Source organism: Sander lucioperca, chromosome 3 (assembly GCF_008315115.2).
Source record: "Sander lucioperca isolate FBNREF2018 chromosome 3, SLUC_FBN_1.2, whole genome shotgun sequence".
NCBI classification, from domain to species: Eukaryota; Metazoa; Chordata; class Actinopteri; order Perciformes; family Percidae; genus Sander; species Sander lucioperca.
The window spans coordinates 11,984,648-11,999,292 of record NC_050175.1 but is presented as its reverse complement, the minus strand read 5'-3'; the positions used below and the strand labels follow the sequence as shown (position 1 = coordinate 11,999,292).

General features: G+C 41.6%; 1 protein-coding gene across 11 annotated transcripts in view; it reads left to right on the top strand.

Moving 5' to 3' along the window:
• Positions 1 to 14,645, top strand: part of si:dkey-205h23.2 (CUGBP Elav-like family member 4) — a 148,480-nt gene that overhangs the window by 113,713 nt on the left and 20,122 nt on the right. For 4 of the 11 annotated variants that reach the window (XR_004101885.2, XM_031281434.2, XM_031281442.2 and 1 more), the window contains 5 exons: positions 8,876 to 9,049; positions 9,974 to 10,121; positions 11,372 to 11,536; positions 12,350 to 12,412; positions 12,986 to 13,066. Coding sequence is in view for 10 of the 11 variants with exons in the window: in XM_031281434.2 (XP_031137294.1) it covers positions 8,876 to 9,049; positions 9,974 to 10,121; positions 11,372 to 11,536; positions 12,350 to 12,412; positions 12,986 to 13,066 (631 nt within the window). In the remaining variant the exon portion in view is untranslated. The remainder of the gene's footprint in view (positions 1 to 8,875; positions 9,050 to 9,973; positions 10,122 to 11,371; positions 11,537 to 12,349; positions 12,413 to 12,985; positions 13,067 to 14,645) is intronic. The other 7 variants (XM_031281441.2, XM_031281440.2, XM_031281435.2 and 4 more) reach the window with 6 other exon arrangements.

Sequence of the window (14,645 nt, the reverse complement as noted above, 5' to 3'; positions counted from 1 at the left end):
TATTCCCTCGCATTTAGGTCCTGGTCCACCAACTTCTGAAAAAAACGAAATATCAGGAAGAGAAATAAAAGTAAAATAAGTAGGGCTGTCAGCATTAACGCGTTAATCGCAATGTGATTAAGGGCTGAGCATAACACGTTATTTTTTTTTAATCGCATTAATCGCATGCCGCCATTTATTAAATTATTTTACACTTCACTCAGCTTCGTGTCGTGCCTAACAGGCTACTATTTTGACCCTTTGCCGCACCTTTACTTAACATCAAGCTACCATACTTCCTCGTAACACATCCTACTGCTGCAGGCATGATGGAGAAAGACAGCAGCAACACAATTCTGAATGGCGCATTTTATTTCCAAAACTCCCGGACAGCTCAGAAGTCGAAAGCCATATGCACATTGTGTAAAGCCGAATTAAAATAAAACTGGAACTGCTGCAAAGTGCAAACGCTGTCTCATTAACCGGTGATCACTGGACGTCAGTGAGTAATCAAAATTATTTAGGAGTTACTGCACACTATATTGACTCTAGATTCAAATGTGTGACTAGATTCGCACATTTTCTTTTGTTTACAGTAAATAAATAAATAATAAACAAATACAAATCTTAAAGTCAACTTCATAAAGTAACTTTCTTTGCATTCATTTGATTCCCAATCAAGATACACTGGGAAGAATTGCTTTCCATTGTTAATATGTACTTAAAAACAGTTCTGAAATGCAAAATAATAGAATTTTAATCATGTGATAAAACTTGCGATTAATCGCGATTAACTATAGAAATTCAGTGATTAATCGCGATTAAGAAAGAATTAATTGTTTGACAGCCCTAAAAATAAGACATGAAAGAATCATAAACGTAAGCGTTCAAAGGTATCATGTAATTATTTAATGTGTGTAAGCTTCCAGAGTGTTTCAAATCTAGCTCTCAATTGATTTTAAGTAGATTGTAAATAAAAAAGAAAGCTGCCACAAGACCTATGAATGCAACTTTGGTAATATTGGATAAAATATCTGTGATACAAGTGATAGAATTTGGAAAAATTCAGTTCTGACAATGACAGCCAATCAGTGTAAAAGTGCAAAAAAGGGATACTGTTGTGCAAGTAGTAGAGAAGTGCAAGACATTATTTATTTAACTAAACAAGAACAAACTGCATGAATGACTATTTCCTAATAACTTATGGATTAAAATGTTTCTCTTTGTATGGGGAAACAGCCCTCTGTCAAAGTTAAGACAGTGTGTCATCTTCATGGTGAAGCAATTTAGTTGAGAAAAAGATTATTTCAGAATTGGTGTAATTAATTTTTGACACTTTGTATGCTGTCTAGACAATTCATGGGAATGGCTAGACAGGTACTGTTAGAATTTCACCTAGATATAAATGTGTGTCATCAGCATAACAGTGACACTTTTTTGTTTGCATGAATACAGTAAATGTCAAAAAATTTAACTGGATTGAGAACCAAGAATCTCAATTCTACTGAGGATAAGGATTGTAAATATGTTCTAAGGAAGGAAAAGAACTGTGTAAAAACCAACTGCACCAAGACCAACTGCATGTTTAAAATAAACGAAACCAGTGGCAAGAATGCTATACATAATAATATGGAGGGGGACAGGTAAAGCATTATATTACATAAAGGACTTCATACAAGCCACAGCCTCCACTAGCAACATGGGAGAAATAACTTAAAACGGCCAAATCATTAACAGTGACAGTTTGGCCCCTGTCAATAGGCTACTTTTTGTTAAAGAATGTTACCCATTTAAAACACTTGAACACACTTATCAAGGGACGCTTCATTAAAGTGACTAGAAGGGAGGTTAACAAGTAAGTCAATACTATAGAAAATCACCTTAGAGTTAGGATGAATCTTCAAAATGAGGTCAGATTAATAAGCCACTTTTGCTTCCTTAACTGCTTCCCGATATTTCAGCATCACGTCCTTCATAATATTGTGGGACACTTGCAGTTCATCAGCCTCCCATTAACATTGAGCTTTCCTACATTTATTTTTCATAGCCTCTGTATCATATACCCAAAACCGGGGTATTTATCTTAACATGTGAAAAAATTTTAAACTGTAAATGCTAGCTGCTCAGCCCAATTGTAAATCAAATTGCATAGGAGTTCATTCACTTTACAGACATAGGACACACATACAGGTGTTTGTTCTCATGGCTTGGCTGACAATCATACAGCATGTTAACATATAATGAGAGAAGACCTCACATGCAATGCAAGAGAATGATGAAAGCATCACTATGTTTAATGGAGACTATATTGCACGAAGATGTAGATGTAAATGTGCTTTTTATTGATGTGAAATATAGTTTAACTGTACATATACAAGTAATTGTGAAGAGTAGGTAATGGTGTTTGATATAGAGTAGTTATAAGATGCATGAAACACCATTAGTTGGTGTTGATTTATATAGTTGAAAAATGAGGACATCAAACCTGTAACTCTTGTCAAGCTGCAGTTAATTAAGAATTAATTTTGTCGGGCTTGAACAAGGCCACCAAAAAGGCATAAGTAAAAGAAATGATGAATAACAAAGCATATCCCTGCCAGTCTGGGTATATGTTGAGTATTGCACAGCTGGACACACACATGAGCAGACACTCTTTCTGGCAGACATCCGCACCTTCACACACTTCACTGATGTTTCGCAATAAATATTTACGGACGCCTCCTGGCAGCCAGATAGTGTCCTGGAAGCCAGATGTAATTTACACATCTTTTTGATGCCACCTCATTTTGCATTACATTGAAGTGGTGAGGGAGGGAAATAAGTGGTAGAGTCGTTTCAACTGTATGTTTGGTTGTTGTGCTCAGTAAAGACCAAACCTTTTGGCACATAAACCACAAGGGTCAAAATTTAATAAGCAGTGGGCCATGAGCCAAAGAATAATCATGTTGCAAACTGATCGCATACAATTATGACAGGCCTCTTACTAAAATTTGATTATAATCAAGATATTTACCTTGTACTCAAATATCTTGTTGACTCAATCAACAGAATATGTTTACATTCATAAGATTTACATAATTGGACTCCTCTGGGGCGGGTTTTTTTTTTTTCGTTTTCTTGCACAGATCAAAATTTGGCTCATGCCGACTACTTACACCACACCCCATAACGCCCCATAACGCCCCGCTGTGCCCTACTATGACATGAACTACTACGACTACCATTGTGGTCACTGTTTCACTATCTTTATTATGACTATTATTGCCACCATTCACCACACCCCCAACTGGTGCCGTCAGACACCGCCTACCAAGAGTCTGGATCTGTCCGAGGTTTCTTCCTAACAAAAAAGGGAGTTTTTCCCTGCCACTGTCGCAATAGCTACTGCTAATGCTTGCTCTTGAGGCAACCACTGTAATAGTTGGGGCTTTGTAAACTACAGAGTGTGGTCTAGACCTACTCTATCTGTAAAGTGTCTCGAGATAACTCTTGTTATGATTTGATACTATAAATAAAATTGAATTGAATTGAAAATTTAATTATGCACACTTTGTATATGTCTGTGTTGCTGTAGCCCAGGCATATTTGCACTAGGTCGGGCCACTGAGCCACCTGAGGTCTGCTGCAGATGAACTGTCCAAGGCAACATATGGAGCCCCAAACAGTCCTGGGGTTATCCAAAAGTTCATTAATAATCTATATTATCCATATCTCTCTCTCTCTCTCTCTCTCTCTCTCTCTCTCTCTCTCTCTCTCTCTCTCTCTGCACCTGTTATCCTCCTCTCCCCAAATCCAACTTCCTCTCAGATTAATAGGCAAGGTGGCCATTAGTATCCAACTAAGGCTTTGGTACCGATGGGGGATGCAGTTAATTTGGATAATATCACTGCCACATGTCGTCAACAACAGACTAACAGGAGGCAGGATTCAGAGAGTGGGCTTCTCTGCTTACTGCCTGCTGCCAGCTGTGAGGTCTGGATGAACCTTGAACAAAGAGTTGTCTCTCAACCCCTCTCTGTCTCTCTCTCCCTCTTAATGTTCTCTCTCCAGCATCTGTGTTACCTGGCACACGCACACATTCCATAAATAATACCTGCACCAAAATACGCTGGCCCAAAATGAAAGGCTTTAATGAAGCTTAAGGGCAAGGGATGCCACCGAAGGGCATGCACTGATAGATCGGGTCATAGCTTTAATTGATGTTTATTGCAGATTGCAAGTGCTTCCAAAATTAACTTAAAAAGGTGATTGGACACAGAATAGGCACTCTCACTGGTTCATCTGTTGAATTACAGTAAGGCTGCAGAGGCACAGGTGGCAAAACTTCAAATGGCAGAGCCGGGGGCAGGCAGACAGCACCCAGCAAATTGCAGACATTGTCATGTTCGGTGTCACAGCGTGGCTGACAGGGCCTGTGGAGCTTGCCGGTGTTGGCAGCAACAAGATTGTGCATGTGTGTGATACTATAGTTCCAGATTAATGAGAGATAAGACCAAGCCAGAGAGCATAGTCATTGCAACACACAATTCATCAAATGCCACATGAAACCACTGTAGAATCTCAGCAGGCTTGTAGCTGACATACTACATGGAGTTTTGTGTTTTTGCACTCTTCACATATTGTGGTGGAAACTGTTATTTACAAAACGCAGTATACACACCAAGTGAGAAATACCACTATGAATGGAAGTGTTGCTCTTTTGTGTCTTTTGGCTTGATGCAGAGTGCTCAGTGGCAGCAGCAGCAGCAGCAGCAGCAGTATGTGGTGGACAGCAAGGCCAGACCAAGACAGCATCATCCAGTGCTAATGAGAGACAGTCCTCCCATGAGGCTAGCATAGATGTAGCAAGGTTTAGAGAGTCGAAGCCAACGGAGGGTTCATCCAATTACCAAACAAACTTGTTATGGTGTATTCAATTAATTTCTTACAGATTCTCGATTAACACCTTTAGAGTCAATACGTCTGTAAAAACCTGAGACAATTTTGAGAGACAAGTTTCATTTGTCATTTAGCTGTTACATGTTTGCTGAATGAGGGAGAAAGTAGGTTCTGAGAACATTTGTTAGTAATCATTAGTATGCTTTTCACAATGACAGTTTTCCCTTCAATAAGTGTGTCGTTGAATTATATTGCTGTAAGCCTCTGTAGAGGATGGAAGAGGAGTGTCTGTTTACCTTAGCACCTTAGCGTTAGCACACACTTAACACCAGTGTCTTTGTATCACAGTAATGCAGAGATAAAAGCATAATGCCATTTCACTGGTGTAGTTGTGTTCTAATCCCTCAATTACCGTTGTGTATTTTCTCATCTACACATTTTGCGGCCTATACAAAATCCAATATGGGAGATTTTCACAAGTCAAGTGTGTTGTTTGAGAAATTAGATTAGTTTTTGAACCCGTGACAAATTCCTTAGTTGTACCTGTCAAAAGTGAAGGCTCCCTGTTGGCCCTTATCAAATTCAGTAAATTCATTTTCTCTCCAGGTATAGGAGTCATGCCGGTGGAGGTTATTATTCTGTTTGTTTGTCAGCTTGTGATTTTCTGCTACCAGTGGGGAGTGGCTGCTTTGCATCCAGTGCCTATTGTCTGCTGTCACCTGTTCCTTCATTGCCTGGCCACATATTACTCTCTTTATGTGGGTAGAAACTCTTGATCCCTGATCACTTCATCTGTGAGGGAGATCACACTTTGAAATCTGCTTTATCTGATTAGGCCTTGGATCTACTCTGAATATCTCCACTTGAGAGGTGAGGATATAAAATTCACCTGTTTGGGGGAGAGGATGAGAGAAAATTCTTTATTTTTTTTTAGAGGGGATATTTTGGCTTTTATGCTATGAAAGTCAAAAATGCTAGGCTCTGACATGAGTGGCACTGCTGACAACACCGGCAGAGGCTGTTGTAGTGTTTTAATGGTGCTGCCAAGTCTGTTCAGTGCAGACATTGCAGCCTGGGTTTCCTCCCGTGCTGTCGTCTACAGCACTCTGCTGGGAGAGGCCAGACCAGGCCAGGCTCGCCTGCTCTTGAGTCACGGTGCAGTGAGTACAGGCAGCCTTGGGCTTTCACAGTCCCGATGTTCACAATGCATTCTTCATGAGGTTTTAAATGAATGTAAGAATACACACATACACAAAGCAGAAAATGAATGTGATCCAAATGCCGTGCCCCCATACTGTGGGCAGGCTTGAGCACGCTGGAGGAGAATGTTTGCTCAGTGCCAGTCACATTAAATCCAACAGCCCTGTCCCTTCAACTGGCCCACAACATTGAGAAAGAACTGAAAAAGCTCAGGAGGTGGGATACAATAAAATTAGAAAGGGAAAAATTGTGCCGTTAACGCCGCCACATCAGAGTATTGATTTAGCTAATTGAAATGGCATCGAGGGAGAAACACCAGATGGGTCTCCTCTGGCCTGAGGTTGGGTGCTGTCTGGCTCTGATAGGATCCCATCTGAGACACACTGTCCCTGGGGTCCATGCTGATGCCTTCCTTCATTCCTCAGCCTCTTTCTCACAGTTATCTACAGCCAACACATTCTCTTGGTTGAGTTAATAAAATGTTTGTAAGACACTTTCCACATGGGTTAGTCAAATAGCTTACTTGCAAAGCCTCTGAACAAGAGCTTGTTTGTTTTTTGCATTTAAAAAATGCATATGTCTTTTTTTTAAGAAAAGGGAAAAAATAGATTAGAACAGAAACTAGCTCCGGAAAGGATACAACTGATGTTAGAGTAATGTCCAATAAAACAATACATTTTGGCAGGATAATTATATGACTAGATAGTATGTGAGGTTTGTTACAGCAACCATGACTAATCAAACTGCAAAGGACAAGACCAACCAGGCAAACTGCCATCTCAATGGCACTATCGCTTAGCTGTTCCTTTTTAAATTTAATTAAGCGATTACAAAAATAGGACACACTTTTGTATGAATTACTACGAAATAGCATGAAGTAAGGCTGCACAACAGCAAGACTGAGGCTGTTTGTTCAGTGGCTGAATACACGTACTATGCAGTTGCTATATTAAGCTTCGCAAGGTATATGTTTGTTTGTTACTAGGATTTTCTGTTTGGATAGCTCTGCTTTAGAAATGTGCATCATGTAAGTAAAACTCAAGCTTTGTCTAGTTTTGTCAATTTCAATTTCTTATACAGAGAGTCACATAAACTTTTGCACAAACAAACAGGTGTATGAAGAATCACTCACACTGGTCAGCCTCGTCTTTCCCTGTCACTGTGTCCTCTGCACTGACACTTTTGAGTTCTACACCCAAAGAAAATATGGAAATCTAAATCAAAGCCTGAATTTGTACTGACCCTGTCAGGATGAGACATTTTGTGAAAGATATATCCAAGTTGTGATTATGGAGTCCTTTTCTCCCCATGTCTTTGCTTTTATGATCTTGCTAATCATATCCTGACTGCCCCCTGGCTGCCTGTGTCCTTCTGTCCTGGTGGTGCTCCGTGCTCTTTCCCAGCATGCATTGCCTTTAATTAAATAGGAGCCTGGTCCTCCTGACAGTGTCTGTGGCTGCCTGGCAGCCTCCTCATCCTCCCTCTCCCTCTCTATCTCTTTGTCTCTTACTCACACACAGACACTCTACCCGCCTCTCTCCTTGCCTAGATGTCACATGAGGAACTGACTCTGGTCTCTGTCTGAAATGATTTAATTGGATGCAAACTCAGGAGCATGGACATCAATACGGAACTATATCTGCCATAAGGCAGAGCCATTAGTCAATACTTCGCCCTCCACATGCCGAAGGCTTTTGTCAGACCTAATTAGCCAATACAGTATTCAGTGGAGCTTCACCACTGGGGGACTGGAACTCCTGTGGGATCTGGTTAGGATCACAGTTCACTCCCAGTGTATACAGTGGAGTTGGAAAGTTCACAAAAGCAAATAGCACTCACTATTCTCTTCCATTTAACACTGACAGCTAAATGACTGCAGTCATGAGAGGTGCACATTCACTTCCACTGGCTTCCTTGGGTTACTGATATTAGGTCTTAAAGGGTTGAATGTTGTGTACAATGGACATTATATGACATAAATAAATGAAGCTCACCATTGTTTCTCCTTTATAGAGAACTCACACTTTAATTTAACACACATTTTAATAAACAAAGGTTGATGCACTGATACAAATCAGGTCTACACCTTTTTATTATGGAGCCAACATTTTGTTGTAAGTCATCTCCCAATGGAAAGGTTTTTTTAACCACACCTTGTTTGTTTAACCTTGTTTCTAAATGGCCTATATTTAGGTAATGGACAGACTGATAGTGTTCAATGTGTTCACATATCTGCACACTTCCAGTTTAAGCATCACATACAGTTTTAACCAGAGCAATAGACTTGTCAGGCTTATGTAACAATGTCAGTCAGTGACATCACATTCATGAGATGATAAATCTCATGAGATCCAAACTACTGTAGTTACAGAATATGTATTAATATTGCCTTGTTTTCCTCTTTCAGTTTTTCCCAGTGAATAACTATTTATTCAGTCTAAGGATTTTCACAAACAGTTGTGGCTAACAAACACAAGCTCATTAGCTAGTTGGCCAGCTGAAGTGGCAGGTGCAATCTGCAAAACGCTGCTGATTGAAAGTAACCATGGTTGTTCCAAAAGTTGGTATTATTAGTTGTCGTACTCTGCTGAAACTTCGACAGCCCAAATGACTTATTATATTTCTATCCAGATAGTTGTTTTAGTTTTATGCTAATTTGCTTTTGTTTAACTCCATGCAGTCATTGAAAAGTATTATAACAGACTGTAAAGTGTCCAATTTAACAATTTCCATTGACACGTCAAAAAATGGAAATTGAAAATAAATGTAAGTTTAGTTGCATATTTCTCTAACCTTGTAAATATACGTGCCCCTCTAGGGTGCCTCGTCCAGTCTGGTGGTCAAATTTGCAGACACTGATAAGGAAAGGACTCTGCGCAGGATGCACCAGATGGCGGGCCAGCTCGGCATCTTCAGTCCCATGACCATCCAGTTTGGGGCCTATGGCGCCTACTCTCATGCTGTAAGTCTCAGCCCGGCGGGGGAGGAGACGGTGAGCTTTTAAAAAAGGAAATGAAAACTGTTGTGATTTGAGGTTTGAATTAATTATTTCTCCCACTAGGCATGTGACACTCCCAGCAAACAACTCCTTAAGTGATTCAGACTATTAAATGGCTGTCAGAGTCCACATTTACAGAGGTTTTACAGAAAATGCTGGACTGCTTTTGTATTGTGTCTTGTTATCCCTTCATTTGTCCAGGGAAGCTGCTTATCATGTATGCTCAGCACTACACTGTTTTACTTTCATACAGTCGTGAGCATCCATTTCATATTCACTTTCCATTCCCACATCCCTGACTTTCTCTGTGAATTTAAACTGCCTACCCAAGCTTGCCTCTTTAACATTTCATGTACTTATACATACCGTATGCCTTAACACTCAAACAGAGGTGCACTTCATTACCACGAACCCAAACCTGCTCACCCCCTACACCTTTCCCTGCCTGCCCACCCCACTCCACCCCCCATTTCCTATTCACACATGAAAGTCACAGCCTGAGTTAGGAGTCTGTGAGATTTTACACTCACACAGTAGCTAACAACTCACCCTGACAGGTGAGAATCGCCCACTCACGCACAATCTTTCCACTAACTCTGCCACCGCGGTGGCGTTATACATATACGGTTCATATAGCTATACATAGTCTCCAGCTTGCTAAACTCATTTTACCGCATAACCTTTATCTTATGTAGTATAATGAGCACAAGGCCAGAGCAGTGTTACACTTGTTGGGAAGCAACGCTGCAGGGCAACACAGACCACTCTGTTCAAGAACAAGGCATGGGCCAAGCAAACAGAGATGTGTGAATAAACATGCTCTGGTCCTGCGGCTATTTCACCCTCCTTTCCTTTTCTGTCCTTCCCTCCATCCCTCCCGCCATTCGCCTCTCTCCCCACTGCTCTTTAATCCTACAGCAGATGATGCAACAGCAAGCAGCCCTGATGGCAGCAACGCAAGGGTCCTACCTGAACCCCATGGCAGCCATCGCTGCCGCGCAAATGCAGCAAATGGCAGCTTTCAATGTCAACGGCCTGGTGGCTACTCCCATGACACCGTCCTCAGGTATACACTAACAGGCAGGCACACACACGCACACACCAACTGACTGGGGTGCAACAGCAGAGACATGTGCAAACAAATACACACTTGCAGGGCTTCTCTCTCCATTACTCACTGCTGCCCTGGGACATTTTCATCATTAGCAAGAATTATAGAAGCAGTAGTAATGTATTCATTCAAGGCCTTTCTGCTTTTGCCCTTGTTACATTTTTTAAGATGTAGGCTTCATTTTCTAGGCTGGAGCAAACATCGCCAGTGTTGAATTAAAGGAAGCAGGGCCTTGAATAGAAGGAGGCATGATGGGAGAACAGCATTCCTTGACAATCATTGGCAGCTACATTATAGTCTCTCTCTGCTCCTCTCTCTCATTATCTCTCTGTCGGTCTGTCTATCGCTCTCTCCCTCTGTGTCTCTGTGACAGTGTGTGTTTTCTGGGAACACGGCCAATCCGATGACTTTGGATGCAGAGTCCTTGGCTTATACAATATAAGAGAAAAGATTTGTGTGAGATAATCCTGGACCCCGGTTTGAACTATCTTTTTGGCCCTTGTCATGAAGAGCTTTGATGGCTCGACACTAAGTAGGCAGGCCGCCTGAAGGCAGGGTCATTGCAGATGTATTAAATAAAGTGGTTTGACGCTGTACCTAGCATTTGTAATCCACAAGGCCTACATATACCAGGTAATGCCTATCAAACATAATCCTACATGACTTAAATGCCCTTCACCTGGATTAGAAAAAAAATTAAAAAAAACATCAGCACAAAACGGGACTGACAAGACGACAGATGGAATATCACCACAAGGAGGAAAGGTGTTTAGAAGATGCACAAGTCTCTACATCAAAATAGGGCAGTTTTGTACCCAAGTGACAGAAATATAAATATAAACAAGGCTATAATGAGGACATATTTAGAGCTCAGAGTACCTTTGCCTTTATTATGTTATATTACAGTGGTGGATGAGTGCTTTTCCCTTGCTACTGATATTAGTAACTGTTCAGGCTGAATTAGTACCTTGTGAACCCCCTCTCACACCTACCTCAGGTTTTTCCAGACTACAGTACACTGTACCTTCATGGTGGGTCAAAAGGTACGCATTTGTGCTCATGAGGGCCCATTATGTGGCTGTCATATAGTAGTACATTTGTGAACGTACATTTCAGTACAAAATATATACTTCTCTTGTACCTCTATTTTTTGATTGTGCAGCATTTGAAGGGTGCACTCGGCAGTTTCCGTAATGACTCTACAGTATATCTATTTGCAGGCACCAGCACACCCCCGGGCATCTCTGCCACAGCCGTGCCCAGCATAGCCACCCCTATCGGGGTCAACGGATTCAGTGCCCTCCCGCCTCAAAGCAATGGGCAGTCCGCCTCTGAGCCCATCTACACCAATGGTATCCACCCTTACCCAGGTGAGCCAATCAAGGTTTACATAAAAGAAACATGAAATATATTTGTAACATCTACTGTCAGGAGACTGTTGCTCTGACCCTGACCCTAATGATTAGCTGCTTGTACTGATGATGATATATGATGAATTATTCTAGTGCTGCTCTTGCTCTGAATAAGAACATCACCTAATTGCCACGATGCAAGTTCAGCACGTCAGTGGTGACAAATTGAATTACTGTATGTCGCATGGTAACTGTTGTAAAAAGTTGACAAGAGTCCTTTTTTACTTCACACTCTCATTACATCTTTTTCTGATCTGAACTGAAGTGTTGAAGGCTTGAGGGTCAATCAACAGTGTCTTTGGCAGATTTCTGAGCAGCCAGCCCTAGTATCATGATGAATCCATCAGTTCATCCATCAGTCCATTATGGTTAATTTGATGTGTCTGAGCCCGTCCTCGGCTTCTTAATGTTGTCTGGGACTGATTCCTGAAGAATTGACAGACACACACACCCCATCTCTGCATTATGCAAAGGCAGCTGCAATTGTAATGAACTACAAAGTGGTTTGTTTGGCATGTTGTTAATATTTGATGCAAACATCTGGGGCAAACAGGCATTTTGAAGAACTAAGATATGACAACCCACATTTCTCCCACTCCTTGTGTGATCGTACCCCGATGGTTCTCTACAGCTAAGCCAATTTCGGTCTTGCTCTTTAACGTTCTCTCTATATCTCTCTTTGTCTCTGTCTTGACCATTCTTTGTCTCTTCTGCTTTCATTTTCCTCTTTGTCACCCCCCTTTCTCTGTCTCTCTTTTCGTCTCTCTGCAGCACAGAGTCCAACGGTGACCGACCCTCTCCAACAGGCTTATGCTGGCGTCCAACACTACGCAGGTGATCTGTCTCTCCTACCTCCCCTCACTTGCTCCATCTGTCCCTTTCCCTCTCCCCTCTCCGTTTCTGTTTGCCACATCAGTAGACACTATGACAGGTAGAGATAGCTGGATGACCAGCCAATTTCCTCCCGGATTAGGCTACTTTACATTAGGATTTCAAAAGGATTTTCAGTTGACTTGATTATACACCCACAAAAAAATCTTAATTCCAAAAGTACACCGAGAGCTGAGGATCGGAACCTGCCATAGCCTCCTAAATGAGAGATGAAATAGGCCTCTCATAACCACTGCTTTCTGCCTGACATCAGCTCTCATTAACACGGTGTAAGTAAGTCTGCCCCTCTTTCTTTGTGCGTCTGCTTAGTTGAACTTCACTCCACTCCCCTTTTGCCATACTCTTTGTGTAGTGATCCACCAGCCAAATGAGCCCAGGCTCCCAGTCATAATGCAATTTATTTACGCAATGTCTAGAGGACGCAAATGAACAATGGAATAATGATTTGAGTTTTGTTGTGTCAAATATGAAAATAGAGATATGAAAAATTCCACTCTGGTTCTCCCTTTGCAACAGCAGCCTACCCTGCCGCCTATGCGCCAATCAGCCAAGCGTTCCCACAGCAACCAACCATCATTCCCCAGCAACAGAGGGAAGGTAAGAGCGAGCAAGCGCGCCCACCCAAGATAAAAGGTGATAATTGCCATGTTCCATTCTAATGTAGCTGCGCTGCTTTGAATTAGCGAGGGAGGGAAAAAACTGGCTGGGGAAAATGTGAGAAAAAGGCTCCCCATTTAAAGAGAAGAACATTAGCAGTGAGATGGAAAGTTACTCTGTCATTATTCAAAAACTGCACTAATTCAAACTCGCAGCGTTGGACTGCTTAATCAGTCCATTACAATGTGTTTAAGTGGTTATAAATATTCATCAGATTAATTAGCTGCATGCATAATCATTTATTACCGATCCTAGTGTAGTGTTCATTCTTATGCCACAGTATCAGATGTAATAAAGCATAGGATATACTGTGATGGTAAATCACTCTTTTTGACGCCACTCGTCAGTCTCAATTATTCATCTATATGATTGTATGAGACAGCATAAAGTGGCATGAATATTCTATATACAGTAGGAACTCTGAAATGAAGTGTCTCAAACATTGCCAAGAGGAAAGGTTAGTATATGTTTGCACTTTTTCAGTAGTATGAGTGCATGCCAGGGTCACAGTGTATCATAAGTTCAGATAGACACAAACTTATCCTCACGTCAGCAGCTTATTCACTTTAAATGGAGGCATAACTTCACACCACAGGAAAAACACAGCACATCTCATCTCTCACTACCTTGAAACATTTTTATCATTAGCAAGAATTAGAGAACTTATGGTTGCACACACACACACACACACACACACACACACACACACACACACACACACACACACACACAGAGCCAGAGGCATGTCTGAGTTCTGGCCTCCTCTGGGCTTTGGCTGCACTCCCAGCCTTTCTCAGTCCACTGCCACAGTCTGCAGCTCTGCCATTTAACAAGAGACACCTAAACCTGATTACACAGTCAAGCCTTAGCTTCAACCTCCCTCTGAAACCTAACAATTCCAACAATAAAATCTATCAGTCTGTGTCTGTCTCTGTGTGTGTGTGTGTGTGTGTGTGTGTGTGTGTGTGTGTGTGTGTGTGTGTGTCAACAAAGAACCTCCCCAAAATCCAAAAGAATATTTTAACCAGACACATATTGAGTATTGGGTTAAATGCATCCACACTGACTGTAATGACATAAGCAAAGGAATTTGAAGGGGGTCCTAGGTGAAAACAAAATTGATGCAGCAGATCTAGAAATACTTAAGTATGCACAAACGTACATTTGCCCATGTAGCGTTATCAGCGCCATGGCCAACCCGCAGAAAGCGCACGCTGTGATACTTCAGCTTACGTCGTATTTACCAAACCTATAGTTCATCGGGGAATCAGCACCTTTCTCCGCCCACTATACCATAAATTGCGCTGTAGCAAAGCGTTAAGTACTTGTGCTATGATACTGCTGAGTGCAGACTGCGATATTCCCACTGCGGATGCTATGACTGTTTGAAATGATCCTGATGCCAATATTTGTAATGTAGCGAGGAGTTTAACAACGGCTGGAATGGAATGTGAATGCTGAGTCAGAGATTCGCTGTCATCTTTGATTTCTTCCAGTAACTGTAATATTGCATGGCTGC